This window comes from Ochotona princeps, chromosome 28 (genome assembly GCF_030435755.1).
Source record: "Ochotona princeps isolate mOchPri1 chromosome 28, mOchPri1.hap1, whole genome shotgun sequence".
In the NCBI taxonomy this organism is placed as follows: Eukaryota; Metazoa; Chordata; class Mammalia; order Lagomorpha; family Ochotonidae; genus Ochotona; species Ochotona princeps.
Window position 1 is genome coordinate 19,040,542 of NC_080859.1, and position 16,476 is coordinate 19,057,017.

General features: G+C 42.9%; 1 protein-coding gene across 2 annotated transcripts in view; it reads right to left on the reverse strand.

The window, feature by feature from the left end:
• Nucleotides 1-553: 553 nt before the first annotated feature.
• Nucleotides 554-16,476, reverse strand: part of PJA2 (praja ring finger ubiquitin ligase 2) — a 63,941-nt gene continuing 48,018 nt past the window's right edge. For both annotated transcript variants that reach the window (XM_058656417.1, XM_058656418.1), the window contains exons 7-10: nucleotides 13,106-13,217; nucleotides 5,425-5,539; nucleotides 4,944-5,065; nucleotides 554-3,143 (exon numbers count right to left, since the gene is read on the reverse strand). In XM_058656417.1, coding sequence (XP_058512400.1) covers nucleotides 3,018-3,143; nucleotides 4,944-5,065; nucleotides 5,425-5,539; nucleotides 13,106-13,217 — 475 coding nt within the window. In that variant the 3' untranslated portion in view covers nucleotides 554-3,017. The remainder of the gene's footprint in view (nucleotides 3,144-4,943; nucleotides 5,066-5,424; nucleotides 5,540-13,105; nucleotides 13,218-16,476) is intronic.

The following is a 16,476-nucleotide window of genomic DNA, read 5'->3' on the forward strand; positions in this document are numbered from 1 at the left end:
CTTTAAACAGCAGAGAGGGTAACAGTCCCATGCCTAGTTAGCCACTCAAGTGAGACAGGCTAGGGGAGACCAGGCTCTGCTAACACGCACAGGTCTGTGACAAACAGCAGGGGCCAAGGGACACCCCTCCCAAGCCTTTCCATTAGCCGTTTCTGAACAGCTGCCCCCAGAGCCTTCTATGTCACAGTTCAAGGACTAACCCTCTATGCTCGGGGTCCCATTTTACAGTTCAGATTTGCTATTAGCTCTCAGTACTTACAGAAGGTGGCATGGGTGACTGGCCCAGATGTCAAGACACTGCTTGGGAAGTCCACGCGCCGTCTTGGAGGAATGCCGGGGTTCCAGCTTCCTACTATGTAACCACGGAAGGCAGCACCACACATGAGCGACACCTGGATTGAGTCCCCAGCCCTAACCACTGCTGGCCCTTGGGGAGTGAGTTGATGGATGAGTTTGATCTTGGTTTTTGTCCTTTTGCCTCTCAAATTAAAGCAAAAACAAAATAAAAAGGCCTTCATGGGTAACACAGAAGTGATACGCTTGCACAATTAAATATTAGAAATGACCACTGAGTATATCCTGTTTATTGTTTATGATTTACACAGAAAATGATGGGCTGAAGTTATAGAACAATAAACCAATCATTACATTTAGACCTGGCCTTTTGAAAAACTTGCATTCCATTTTAACAACTCATATATATTTAACAGCTTATATATAAATCCAGATCACAAATAATCTTAAAGAGTTAGTGTAAACAAGAAACACAAAAGAAACACCACATGGATCTATCTTTAAATTTAAATATCAGCATTCATATTACAATAAAATGTTCAAAAAATAAAATTAGGTCAAGTCACAACATAAAATAGAGAAATAAGATAAATGATATTTTATTCATATCCATACTTATTTCTAATTTACCTTCATATATTCTTAACTTTTTCTCAGGAGGATCCAGAGGAGATCACACAATACGATCTGAACTTGTCAGCCTCAGCTTATACACCAGCTCGTTATCACAAAAACCCTAGGCTCTACAATTTCTCTTTTTTAAAAAATGAAGCCAACTCTTGTTCAACTTTTCTCCTTCACAGCAGCTGTTTACAGACAGCAGGGAGCCAAGAATGAGGGGTGGGAACAGATGGAAGCAAAAAGGACAACAGTTCTCTCCAGTTCAGCTCTCAACGCTGCTGGTTGAGTTTGGAATCAAAGCCGCAACAACTGGCAGATAATAACTACATCTTAACAAGCAAAGAAGAATATTTTCCTTTGGGGCAGCTGCTACCTAGAAGAAACCCAAGGTCCCTTACTCCTGCCTAAATATAATGTGTGGCTTATTATGGAGAACTCTGGCAATGTGTAAGTTAACCTGTGTGGCAACTGGTCAACATTACTTGAAAAGAAACAAACAAAACCATACTAGCTACGGATTTCCACAATATACACATGAGAATTAATTTTCATCTGATTTGACTCCTTGACACTAACTGATCCTCAATGAAATGTGGTATGGAAAGGTCACAGAGTAGAAAACAAGCAGAGATTAGTTTGTACAACAGTACTATATACATCAGAAGAACACATGCTAGCTAATGCAACATTAAGGCCTGGATGTAGGCATTTCCAAAGTCACAGAAGCCCCGAGGAACCCCTAAATTACAAACTCACCACATACATGCATGCAATGCTCACTTTTGTTTTACCCATAAAAGGATACACAGCATTTAGCTGTAAATACCAGACACATTTACAATATATGCAAAATTAGAATGCAAGTGTTAGGTTCTTTATATTTAAGCCTCAAATGTGCCAACAGTGAAAATTCACTTATCTTTAAGAATGGAGAAAAGAGACAGAATTCAAATATTCAGAGAAATTACACAAACATGTAATTCTGCCCTGGGAAGGTGGACAAACATTCCTTTGAGGTGTCCACGTTATCAGTGGTGCATGTGGGTGGAGAGCCGCTCAGGGTGCCCCTGCCGGTTCTCCTAGCTTCCGTGGGATAGCCTAGAGGCAGCGCCCCCTCACGCTGCTGCGGAACCATCACACCCACGTCTGTACCTGCCTGTCCCTGTGACCTCCTGGAGGAGCAGCTGTGCCATCTTACTGGGGGCTTTATAAATACAAAGGGGACCCTGTACAAGCTTTCAAACCCTTACAAAATAGTTCAGAACCAAAATTATCATAAAGCAACTACCTAATACTTGCTAACAAGCAGGCCATGCGTGTTCTGGGCCTTCAAGTGTAACCGTGACCAAGCAGAAACAGGCTTTGGATGTGTGTTCACAGAGTTTCCCAAGGCCAGCTCATGCATCTCACTGCACCAAGCAAAGGGTGCCCAGAGTTCCCACGTTCACTTTACTGACATTCCTCTAAGCACATCCAGTGTTTATTTAAACCGTTTATTTTAGTGCCAAACCATTTCAGGTGGTTACCTCTAACATTTAAACATTTTGCAATGCTCTTTGGTTTGGCATTCTGAAAAGCCAACTTAGAGCCAAGAAGGGAAAGCAGACATTTTCCCCCAAAAAACCTTCTCAATATTATGAACCAAGTGGGCTTGATGCAGCAAAAGCAAAAGGACCAGGAACAAAGCATGCTCTAGAGTTGCCTTCCTTCTAATGAAGCCAAGCCCCACTACTGCTAGGACCACCGCCTTCACACCTGACGCAACAGGAGAGCTTAATCAGAGTCCCTCTGTGGCGGTACTTTAGACAAAGCCGATCACGTGGGCCACAGAGAGAGGAGCTGCTAAGGTCGACTTTACAACGAACACCAACATATTCAACTAAAGCAAACGGATGCACTGCTTCAACATTCAGCTTGAAAACGTTGAACACTTTCTGCAAACCTAAACGTAGTTTAGAAAGGTTAATATTCTCTTTCTAAACTAGGGAATATACTATATATAGCAATTTCAATATATTTAATATATAATTATTTGCACATCAGCTTTAGAAGGAATTTGCGGATTTATTTGGATAGACTGATCGCATTTCAGCTGCCTGGGCTTAGGGGGCTTCTGCAGCGCTGTCGCCTGCAGCAGGGGCATCGGGGTCGGGCTCGGAGGAAGCAGCTGCAGAAGCCTCGATGACTGCAGGCGGGAAGTGACGGCGGCACACAGGGCACGTCCCCGACTGTGGAGAAAAAGCACAGTGTCAGCCAGCAGAAACACCTGACCCGCTGCATTCGTTAAAAGAACGAAAGCCACCACCACTCTCCTCCTAAACTTCAAACCCACACAAGAAAGAAGTTTAACCTTTTCTTGCTCTGCACCTCAGACTCCAGACAGACTCCTTCCCCTCCTATGCGTAGCTTCAAGGCCGTTAGCCCTGATGAAGGGCCTCCTGATGCCACTACGGAGGACGAGCAAAGAATCAGAGTGCAGATCCTCCTGAGGATCTGAGATTTGTTCAGCCATGACCTCAAATTGTTCCTGTCTCACGTGAGATGAAGAGGCACAAACACTGCTTGCACCACGTCACTGTGCCAGCACCTTCACCTTGTGGCCCCGCTGTACCAGGGCACACAGTCAGCGGCACAGATGGGTCTCAGACTGTCCACAGCACCACAGTAAGCCTTATCCAAGAACAGATGAAAAGTTTAGGCATCTTCTAAATAACAAGATACATCAGCTCTAGCCTTGGGAGGGAGGTGGGAAAGGGCAAGCAGTTCTCTTAGAAACATAACTTCAGGACCAGTGCCACATCACAGCGAAGGTCACCTGAGGAGGGACTGTCCCATCGCAAATCTCGTCTTTTTCCTCACTGAGGGCTCTGCTGAGGCGGCGAGAAAACCACTATGTAGAGACCTGTCATCAATGGCCCAGCTTCCACCTTAACTAAGATGAGCACAAAGCACTCTACGTAATCTAAGTGTGAAAGTTTAAATAGAACCCCAAACATACCCAAGAACGGGTGTGAGAAACAGCAGGTACAGAAGAAAAATGTAGAGCAGTCCTATTTTTTTTAATAGAGAAACACAAAGCCCATAGCGCCACAAATGTTAGTATTGAGTTTAAATAACTGGAAGGAAGTGTGGACATTCACACTCCAGGATGAGAACACAAGGAGGCTGGAGAAGTGGCAATGAAGAGAATAAAATAAAAATGTGTGTAATGTTTTATAGAATGAGAAGATGAACTATAATACAAATTGGACATGCACATTATCAAATAATACATGTTGTCAGCTATCTAAAAAGCTGCATTTGGTTTTGCTATAGAAAAGCCAACATTTCTACATTAGATTTCAGCCAATTTTAAGAGAAAATGAAGTGGCAGCTGCGGGAGAGGAACAGCACAGAGAGGACAGCAAAGGAGAAAAGAGGCAACGGAGGGGAGTCAAGAAGGAGGGACAGGGTATGGCAGCCGAGAGCCAGCGCTTTGGGGAGATCTGGGAATCCCTTCTGAGCCGGCTGGGAACCATCCTTCAGGTAACAAGAGACCACAGAGAAAGTTCAGTAAAAACTTTTGATTTCTCAACTAGTTCAGATACACTTTAAGATTCCAAGGTAAATATTTGTCTTACACACATTTGCAGCAACCACCCATTCTAGAACACCTGTTCATGGTTACAGTACTCAGAGCTGTACCAGTGATTTCTCTGCTTGAGATACTGTTGAAAACACCACACTTCAGAGTTATAATGAAAAAATCTCATTGTTTTAGCCCAAAATCATTTCTCAGATATGAAATCATTTCCTAAAGTGATTAAAACCATGTTAAATAGTTACTGTTGTCTTTGTTATTTAGAAAATGTTAGTCAAGTAAAATAGTTCCACATCGCAAGTCTGTAAAATCATAAAGGCAACCAGTTTTAACAGTGAACTATGAAGTACTATAAATATGCAGCTTAATTAAATGATTTAAGAAGAGACCACTGCTTACAAGAGAAATCGTTACAATACTGTTTTAAAACAGAAAATCTAAAGCTCACCTTCTGAAGCCAAATGGAGACACAAGGCTTGTGAAAGAAATGGTGACAAGGCAGCTCAGTGGCGATGTCGTCCTTGATGTACTCGCTGCAGCAGATGGGGCAGCACTGCTCCTGCCCGATAGCTGCAAGAGCGAGCAGGGGCCGCCGGTCACACGCTCAACCTCAACAGACCCAGACACCCCCACCCCAAGACACACAGAGACAGAGAAGCAGACCTCGCGGGGTTAATGGGGAAGCCACGTTTCTGGCTAGTACCCTGGCAAGTGGAATTTGTAAACTCTTGCTTCGGTACAAAAGTTGACTGGTGAACAGTCGTCTTAACCGGCCACTCGATAAATTAACAGCATGTTTCTCCTGGGGGAAAGTCTGCCCACATGTGGTTTTCATGGAACATCTAATCAAAGCTCCTAACAGTCCAGCGCTTCATGTATTTCATGTTGGGGTGCATTTCAAACAAGCAGCGTGAGAACTGTGTCCTTACCAGTGTGATCTTCAAGAACCAGGGTTTCCGGAAGACCATCGATACTCTCCTTGCTGGCCGGGGGATTGGCCACCTCGACATCCACTGCAAGGGACTCCAAATGCGCGAGCGCCGTCTGCAGAACAGTTAGAATTGTTAGAAAATACCTTCAAACAGAAATGGAATACCATTTTTGAAAGTATTTTTATGGCGTGGGCATTTGGGGTGCCAGTTAAGGACCCTCTGGGATGTCTACACCAACCAGGTCAGGCCTCAACTCTGCTTTGGATTCGGGCTTCCGACTTCCTGGGACAGCCCCGGCTGCTGTGGGCATTGCAGTAGTCGACCAGCTGATGGGGAAACTGCAGTCTCTTTCAAATGAATATAAATTACAAAAATCCAAACTAAAGACCCTCAGTTACATCTGCCTTCATTCTCCCCATTAGGTCCCTTTGCTTCAGGCTCCTGCTCTCTTGGCCCCTTCCACAGGGAACAAGCACCACACAAACACTGCTTTCCCACGCACCAAGCAAAAATCCACCTCGCCTCAATAGCGCTCTATTTGACCATCGTATTTGTATTTCCAAACTTATTACTCCTTGAACTTCTTCTGAGCCTTGTTGACATCAACAAGATGAAAGTAAACCCTTGAGAAAGGTTCACTTTTACAAAGAGGCAAATGTTTCCAGGCGCTCAAGGCACTGAAGCAAATCATGCATGGCCCAATGGCTTGGTCTCCTGCTAGTAGGGTCAAGTCCGCACGTGAGAAGCCCATGAGTTATTACTCAGTTCCCTGGGGTGTGGATTTCATGAAAGGGTTCAAATGTCTGTATAAAGTTACTGCTCTAACAGGGATGGGAAGGATAGCCTATCAGATGACCATCTCAAGTGAGTCGTCAGCCACCTGCCTGGCCCCAGTTGCACAAGAACAGCAAGGAGGGCTTTCGTCTGTGTACGTGCCACACGTACAATGGCTTGCTCCTAGTGCTTCTGCCTACTGTACCTTGCCCGGTCATTAAGTCCTAGTGATGCTTCAGGGACTGTGTAAATCCTCTCCTCCATGAAGCCAGAGTCCCAGACCACACTGAGCTGCTAGCACACACGGGCAGGTTAATTATCACCTGTTGGTAGAGAATCCTAAATATAGCATTGTAAGACCAGAGCTGGAAAAGACCTGAGCACTCACCCAGCTTAACACTTCTCTGATGAAATTAAAAGTCGAGACAGATTTGGCAACTACCAAAACTGAGCCTCTTGTACAGGGAGAATAGAAAACAGTATGGCAATTCCTCAAAAAGTTAAGCCAGAATTACCATGCAATCCAGCAGCTCTACCTCTCAGCACTCGGATGACTCTGTACCTAGGTTCACTGCAGTGTTATTCACAAGAACCAAAGGAGGGAGCAACCTGAGTGTTCACTGACAGATAAAGAAAAGCCTAGTATGCTTGTATGCTGGAATATTATTCAGCTGTGAAAAAGGGGACTTCGAACACATGTGATGAGGAAGAAGCTTACAGACACAGAAAGCAAATCAGTGACAGTACAATAATTTCATGACTCAACAAGAAACAGAATGGTGGCTATCAGGGTCTGGGCAGAGTCGATGTTGAGGAGCCATTCTTCAGAACAACATGTGTGTACTTCAAAACAGTTAAAACAAAGTTGCATGTTTGTTGTACCAAAATGACAAAAAGCTGAACTTCCCACGCAGGAGAGAAACTCCACTTGCCAGCTCACACTGTGTTCTTTGGGATGACAAACATGATCTTTTTAAGCTTTAGCACATACTATTTCTGAAACAGTATCAGATAATTTAAAACACTGAATAATAAATTTTACTTTGCATTTGCAGATACTGCAAAAAAGAGAAACCATGTGCCCATGACTGAATTGTGGCCTCCCAGCCCCAAATTCACCTTCTATTTCTGCTCTGTGAAAATAAATCTAGGCTTTTCAATACTTTCCTCTATCAGCAGAGGGTGCTGTTCCCTTGGGCTTTCTGGGCAGGGGCAACACCATGTCCAGCACAGCGACCCTGATGTCTGCAGTGCAGGCACCATCCCCTGGCTCTCATCTGCGGCACACCGTTTCCAGTTAGTCACCTCCCTGCGAATGGTCTCTCTTGGTGGCCCAGCAGCAGGATTCCAGCGAGTTCTACCAGCACAGCACCATAGACACTCCTGTATGAGCCACAGCTACATCCTTGCTAGCAAGGTCTGCACCTTCCCCTTGGGGAGGGAGATGGAAGGTTCCACCAGCAGAAGCTGTTCCTTGAATCTGTTGACCTGTACTCTTCCCACCAGCCAATCCCTCATTACTTTAATCTCCTCTTGTAATTGCCTCTTCACATCACTGTGTGTTTTTCCCGGTGACTGAGCCAAGACTGATGAACAATCAGCATCGGGAGTGCTCTCAGGACACACATCTTCAAGCACAGGACTGGAGGTCAGGCTTCACTGAGCATCTGGTCTTGACCTTGGTGTTTTAGTTCTTGCCAATGGGCATGTGATGCTTATTAACTATCAACTGTGGTGGCATCACAATTCATCAAATCAACACTGTGGACTGTGGTGTGGTGCCAACTGGGGCTCCTTCTCAGGAGCCCAGGTTACTGCTGCACTTCACTGTATGGCAGTAATGACCTATGAAAACTGTGCCTTCATGTCCAACAGATTAAGTACTCCCATACACTTACAGAGAAAACTATACAGTTGTCTTAACTCTCAGGCTCAAGACAGTATGAGAACCAGAGTCCATGACAGCTCTAAAAAGCTCTTGTTTTTGAAAACCAAGCAAAAAATTTAATTATGTGGACTGTTAAATCAAAGTAAAAGTTTGTTTCATGAAATTTCTTAAAAGCTTTATTAACATCCAGTTAGAGTAGAGCTCACACTTGGAATGGGGAGATACGGTGGAACTCGGATGAGTGACAATGCTGCATCTCCAAGTCACTTACAGTTCCCTCACCAGTGAAAGTGGCCTGTTCCCCTTCTGCAGCCACATGGCTTAGTCCTCCCAGGGCCAGCAATAAAGTTACCAAAGGAGTATCCGGCCAAGAAAAGGCAAGTTGAGGACATGCTTGCCGAAGTAATGTAAGTTTCGGTCTCCAAATCAAGAATCCTACTCCACTGGCTGAGTGCAGGGAATACAAAATGGATCTCAGACAGCGCCACCAGAGCTTCTATATTTGCACGACCAAATACAGAAACAAAGACTAGCAGCCTTGTGTGTTTCCTATTTGTTTATTTATGCTGTTTATTTGTACATGCTAGCCATTTTTCACTTCCTTTTTCCCATTTCCATTTCATACACAAGACAGTGGAAGTTAACGCTGCAATTTAGTCTTTCCATAAAGAGAAAACTGTGGGGCTGTGACTACATTTGTGGAGTGAGCAGTACAGCCAGTACCAGAGAAAATGATTCGTGGGATTGTCCGTGTGCTCACTTCTGGAGAAAGAGTGAACGCCTTTTCAATTGTTAGAGTCCTTGTATCCTGTTAGGGGCCCAATAGTATGTAGAAAGGTGTATCTGGAAACCAAGTATTCAAAGAGATGCGTATTACCAGCGACTACTACACTGCACCAAACTGCTGCTCCTCAAAGCCCAAGTCACCACTTCCACCAGCTCTGTGACATGGAGCTGAGCCATGGAACTATTCTCCAGTCCAAACCCTGATTCAGTGTTTGCCTTTGCTCACTCCGGATGTTGAAAAAAACATTCCAGGGAGAAAACAGCTTTGTGAACCTGGCGCATCTGCCATAAGCTTCTCCGGGCTCTGAGGCCTCTACGCTGGAGCAGAGATGCCGGACTCCGACCACGCATGCCTGCTTTTCCAGCCATCAGCTCTTGCAATGTGCCTGGGAGCTGCCCTGGGGACCACACTTGGGACAGGATCCACGGCTGAGTGCTTCCAGTTAGGTTTCAGTCCATGAAGAGCTTTCCCCGCCACCCTACAGGGCTGAACTCCAGCAAGTCCTGCCAGCACAAAGCACAGTGACTCTGCTGCCATCCAGAAAGCCCCCGTTTTGTCATTTTCATCAAGATCTCACCCTGGGGATGGAAGTGCAGCCTTTCTCAGGTGTGCTATTTTAGTCTAATGGGTGGTGGCTGCTCCCTTCCCTGTATGTTTTTTTTCTATATTCATTTTAGTACATGTGCTGCTGAAGTGAATATACTGCATTTTTATTTATTGTGACTAAAAGGTGTGTTTTTTAAAATTCTATGACACAGTTGCACAGGCTCTGGGATTTCCTGTCTCTCTCCCTCTTACTACTGATTTCCCCTAAGGTATTCCAATGGGTAGTCCTGCATGAAGAGCAGTCAGTCCACCATTCTGCTCCTGAAGTGCTTCTGATCATACTGCATTCTTTTATAACTACATTTCTTGCCAACCAATCCCCTGTCACTCTCATTTCATTATAAATTCTTTATACTAAACTTTCCTATCAGGAAACAGGAAATGGAAGGTAAGATCTGGTCCCTTTTTCTCTCACATAACAATAATCACAAAATTTTCTCTAACTTGCTACTTTCACCTCAAAATAGTGCTTGCAACTCATCTGTATTGTGTGTTACACAGAACAGAAAGAGACTCTTTATAGGGCTTCCATGTGGGGAGGTTAATCCAGGCTAACTACATTTGACAGACATCAGCTTTCCAGTGCAGTCACTTTTCCTTTCTGATGTTTATCTGCATATCTGCAGAACTAATAAACACCTGGAATTTCACGCATGTAACACTAATGTACTGCTTTGGTTCTAACATGTATTTAAGATGATCTTAACTCACAACCAACTAGAGCAGAATAGACCATTTTATAGCCACTGCGATGAAAATCTATAAAAATACAAAAATCTACCTATTTCTTCAGGCAGTACAATGTGTTTTGCAAAAGTTAGTCTGTCAAACCACATAGTAGCCTAAATAAACCCAAATATAATATATCTAGGTTTTAAAGTAGCATAAACCTTTGTTAGCACAAAATTTAGCTTCCAAAGAATTAAAACAGAACTTAGTTTATAAAGAATGGGATTAAGTTCCGTAAAGAAAACAGAGCAAACAATTTAATGCCAGTGTTGAATAGCTCACACTGAATGCAGGTATGAGGGAGGAGGGTGACTTGCTTGGTTATTTTCGTTTGAATATTCCTATGACAGTTACTTCCTGAAGGGCTTCTGCTTGCTCTCAGGGGCCTCACTATTTTCATTCTGTAGCTAAGCTTGTCAAAGTTGAGCCTACCTATAATTACAGAAAATGTGCATTCTTAACCCTCTTATGCCTACCCCCAGAGTATGGGAAGTGTCTTTCTGAGTAAAAGACTTCTCAAGAGATCAGTAGCTGTAGAATTAAGGGAATTAATGTCAATTAGTTTTCTTTAAATTTTAAGTGATCTTTCTTCAAACTGATCTGTGCAATGTGCCTTCAAGGGGCCAGCACTGTGACACAGGGTGTCAATACCACCTGCTAAGCTGGCATTTGATATCAGAGAAACAGTTCCACCCAGCTTGCCGAGGCAGTGGACGAGGCTCAAGAATCTGAGCCAGCCATTTTAGGGGGCGAACCAGAAAACAGAAGGCCCCACTCCCTGCCATTCTGTCACTCCACCTTTCAAATACAATAAATCTGAGGGGAAAATACACTTCCACTCAAAGTGCCATGCTGCTTCTCTGTAACCACACTCTATCACATATTCACTCATTTCCAACCTCAAATAACAAAAGCATGCTTTTTCCTCATTCAGGGGAGCTAATATGAAGCACTGGGTCTAACAATTGTAATGATGAGATTACAAAGAGGCCATAAGCAGCTATTGAGGCTCATGCTGCTGAGGCAGACAGATACGGACACAGCAGCCTATGTGCTACCAGCAGTCAAAGAACTACATTTATGTGCAAAGGAATGAAGATGCAAGTCCTGAAGGTAGGATTCTGCCTCTTGAAACAAGATTTTTCAAGCCAAAATTCTGGAGACTATATCAATTCTCTCAGAGTAAAACGTACCAGGCAAATTCCAATAAACAGGACAATAAAACAAGTGAGGAAGCTGTTACAGATGCGCAGCAGGGGAAAGCCAACAGCCAGGATTCAGAAGACAGACGGGTCACATCTGTGCGACTCGGTTCCCAAGCCGGGGCAGCCAGCAGTGTTACGGACTTCCATTCCTGGACACCATACGTCCTTGCTTCATTCCTTCTGCTCCTGTCTACTTATTGGTATAAACTCCTAAGACCAATTTCCCTGGATCTTCCTTCAACGTGCCAATCAAAGTCATAGTCCCACTAGTAATATACAGTAAAACTTATTTTATTCTCAACCTTTCTCTTTAAAGATATCTCCAAATCATGAAAACTCATAAACACAGCACAAAAATTTAAGAGTTTTTAAACACCGTCATATAAGACTGCAGAACAGGTGTACTCTATTTTGTATGAGTCGGAATTTTGGACATGCAGGTAAAATAATTTGGACAGTTTTCATGATACCCTGTCTTTTGATGTTCTTTCTGAATTTCCTCTTAGTAAAATAATATTTCTGCTGTGGTCATTTTGTAAGAAAAGAAAACCCTATAAAACACAGTAAGAACAATGATTTTCATGGAAGATAATACATATGTCCGAATGTGAAGTCAAGCAGAGTTAACATAAGTGCCTGTGTGCATGTAGGGATGGATGGAAATCTATCTATCTGCTCTATAATTCATCACAATTAGACTTCCTGGTTAGTCTAGCAGTTAAGATGTCTGAATCTCACATCTGAATGTCAAGTTCAATTCCTGGCTTCAGCTCCAGTGCGCCTTGGGACAGTCTAGACCCTGGCATGACCAGCACTGACTGGCTGGGTAACCACGTTGCTGACACACACCTGGAGACCTGGACTACATTTCTGGCTCTGGGCTTAGGCCCAGCAGCAGCCATCACTAGCATCTGCAGACCACGGTCAGCAGCCGTGAACTCTTTCTGTCTCTTTCCTTACCTGACCTCAACTATCTGAGAGTAAGGCAATAGTTATGAGATTTCTGTCTTTCTCAAACACCCAACTGAAATAAAAAACTGACTTTCTAATCTCAGAACACAGCAACCTAAAGTGGCATTACCACATTCCTTGAAAGCTTTCTCTTACTCACTCTAACTTTTGGCTCATTCAGTAGTGCTCACTCAATTTTGGAAACAATAGTTTAAAGACTTTACTAATGGTTTAAAGACGTCACTGGAACAAAAACGTTCCCAACTGTGAAAACACTTCGGCTTCTGACTTTAGGCAAACATATTTAAGTCTTTCCACTAGTCAAATAATGAAAACAAGGCAAGAAACATTTAGCAGCACACATGCCCCACATTTATTAAAGCATGTTTGTGTGGGGGGAGCACAGAAAGCAAATACTCTAACTGCACCAATATTTAGAAGCCATAGGTGTGTCTGTTTCTACATACTTCAACAGAGGAAAAAGTGCACCTGCTAAATGGAATCAAAACATCCTCTGTGTAATAAAAGCTAAGAAATACCATAATTTACGGCAAACTGGTAGGACTTTAAGTGTAATTTGCACACAAACTATTAAAATTCAGTAATTTGTTATTAAATTGATTAAAAAACTATTCTTCTTCCTTAGGAAAAAAAAAAGGTAGTTTTTAAAAAACCTTTAAACTTTCAGTAGTACGTATCCCATCAATCTAAATTCAGGCATCAGAATGACTAAAATACCTCCATGGCCTGGGCTAAACGTTCTTCTAGAGCCATGTACGTGAGGAACTGAGGATCCACGTAAGAAATGGCTTCGGCAACTCCTAGTCCATCCGCAAAACCATCAAACAGGCTGGGGAAAAACATGAAAAATAACAACAAAACCAATTATGACTTGAAAAACTTGATGCCGAGTACACAATTACACGAACATACCGGTAAGTAACACACACGCTTTGTTCATTTTCGAGTCGAGCACTGTCCAGTGAAGGCAGGAGGAATAAAAGCTCAGTGCTTCGTCGACGCGGTGCAGATGCCACTCGTTGCTCCACAGCTGCCGCACTCAGGGCGTCAGGCTCGAGGGAAAGTGCTCCCTGGGCTTCCAGTTCCCTACTCAGGGTATTTCCTGACCCACTTCTTTCCCATGAGATTACTATGAAGAATATTACTCAAAGTCTCTCTTTTCTCACTTTGTATTACTTAATTCTTATTTTATTTCTCATACATCTTCATTACTCTCCTCTTGACCTTTTCTAAGAATGAGGCCTCCTTCATCACTGTGCAGCTTAATGTGCAATTCATTTTTACTTTCATAAAGAATTACAAACTCCCTAAAAAACAACACCTCTCGTTTTGCTCCTAATTTCCTTCTTCTACCCCAAGTCCAACATATACTCATCTCTTTCCTCTAGTCTTAGAAACACTAAGCATTTCACACTTTGGAAACTGTTAAGTATGGCCTTGGTTCTCTTCTCTCTAATTTTGCTCCCTTGGAAATTACAACCCAACCCTCTTCTCCAATTATGCTCTCTGCAGGTAATCCCTAAACCTCTACCTAACGCCGAACTCCCCTGGAGCTTTCAACCTCCATGCTTAGTTGTCTGTGGGCCATTCTGCATCCATGCACTCCTACTTCATAAACCCTAGAGCTCCTAAACTAAGCTTATTTAAAAGTCTAGAGGCAACGTCGGTTGAGTGCCTTAGCCTATCAGAACCTGAATATCATTGTAGCAAAGATTCAGTTATGCAAGTTAGCTCAAAATGGTTCTGATGTCAATCCTTTAAAATTAAAATTATCTTTCTCAGAAATATCAATATTGCTATAAAGAACAGATTACAGCATAGTAGTATCTGGAAATGAGTAAACATTACATGGTATAAAGGAACATCCTCATACAATCAGGTGTTAGAACTGATACTAAAAATGACTTGCTCCACCCCGCGACCCTGGAACTGTAGTGCAAAGACAAAGAAACAGTCCAACAGGGACCTGACAATGCAAAAATCTTAAGAGACTTTCTCATCTGTAGAGCGAACTGAATTAAGCTGACTGCACAGGGGCCTGGCACAGAGATGACAATAACACAGACATTCCAGCAACAGTAGAAACAACGCCTCCTCCATGCAGGAGACACACTGCCGTCTGAGGTGTTAATTGCCAAGAGCACTGAAGCTCACACCTTAGCAGCAGTGCTGGCCTCTGAGCAGCGCCTGCTGCAGATGCTGGGAGGCATGGCTGACTGCTGGAGTAAGGCTTCCTCTCACTGACGTGGAAGGTCAGGAACTGTGCTCCAGGCTGAGCCTCAGCCCAGCCCGTCACAGCAAGCATTTCAGGAGCGAAGCAGCCGACTAGAGCTCTATTTGTCTCTGAAGGACTATTCTGACTCCTAACTTCTGCCCTGCCAGTGGAGTTCTGTCTGCCAACACAACACAAGCAGGGCCTGCCTTCTCTGCAGGAAACCCCTTGTAGGTGTAATTAAGCATCCCCTGGAAATCCACCTCATCTCCAGCCTAAACCAACTGGGATATTCTATCGTGATTTTAACTTGACCACTGCTGAATAATCAGTTAATTCTAAAGATTCTAATACTGTTCCCCTGGTCCCTGTAGCTAATGTGGACAACCCAGATGGACTCTCAGTCCCACTTCAAATTCCTGCTAATGCAAACCCCACGAGGAAAAGGGGGATGGCTCAGTAATAGCGTCCTTGCCGCTCACAGCAGAAACCCAAATGAAGTCTGAGTCCCTGGCTCCGTCCTGGCTCAGCCTTGGCTGTGCAGACATTCGGGCTGTGAGCCAGGGGCTGGGAATTCTGTCTGACACTGCATTTCCAAGAATAGGTAAATAATCTAAAATATTAAACATTTAGGAACTCTTATTGAAGGATATGTAGAAATTCTTCATGCTATTTTTGTCACTTTTCTATAAGTTTGTAATTATTTCAAACAATTTTATTATTTACTCTTAGTTGTATCTACACAGATTTAACTTTCACAACCACATTAGGTTACTGGTTACAACCTTAATTCCTTACAGAAGACAGTTACGGTAACAATATATAATAATAAACCGATAATAAATATTAACAAAAACATAATAATGGTAGAGTTTAAATTTTTCCAGATCCAGAAACCATGTTTTTTTTTCCAGATCCAGAAGTCATGTTCTACCATGTCAAGACATAAGGCAGTCTATCAACACTTCTATAACTTCCTACTTTCCCTAAACTAAAATAGACCCAAAAGGCTTTACTTTGTTGCTATATAACAGTGAAATAAAATTTTCAGACACTCTTTGCGGTGGCTTTTTTGTTTAGTGGTCTAGATGAGATGGTATCTTAATACAAAAATCAAGCCATCATTTGCGGGCTGAAGTTGTGGTACAGAGGGTTAAGTCGCTGCCTGCTACAGCAGCATCCATCTGCACACTGATTTGTATCCCAACTGCTATACTTTCTACCTAGCTTCTTGCTAACTGCTCTGGGAAAGCAGTTAAAACGCCTCACGGGCTTGATCCCCTGCATCTGTGTGGAAGACACAGGTGCAATTTTAGGCTTGCGGCTGGGACCTGGTTTGGCCCCAGCTCCTGCAGCCATTTCAAGGATATACCCAAAATGGACCACCTCCTTGTCACTTTGTTTCGTAAATACACACATATGTACATTTCCACCTTACCAACTTTAACCAATGCCACAAAAATGCAGTACTACATAATCACATGAGGTATAGATTCAAAACAGCAAACTTAAAATCAAAGCCATCGTTTTTCTGTATTAAAACAAAACTCTAAAGCTCTGTAAACTTGGAGATCATCAGTGATGTCTTTCAAAACGCAATGCAACATCATGATCCAGAAAGGTCACTAGTGAATTAGAACCAAAAAAAAAAAAATTTAAGTTACTAAGTTTAAATACATTAAGTTCAAATTTAAGCTTATATTATATTATATTCAAAGAACATACTATTCCTTGAAATTTCTGTGTGGAACAACCTTTTTTTCAAAGTTATTTGAAAATACATATTATGATCTTAGAAAAACCTTCTATATGTTGTGAAGGTCAAGTCTTACTTAGTCCCAAAGTAATAACTAGAGCCACAGACAAGCTTCATGGG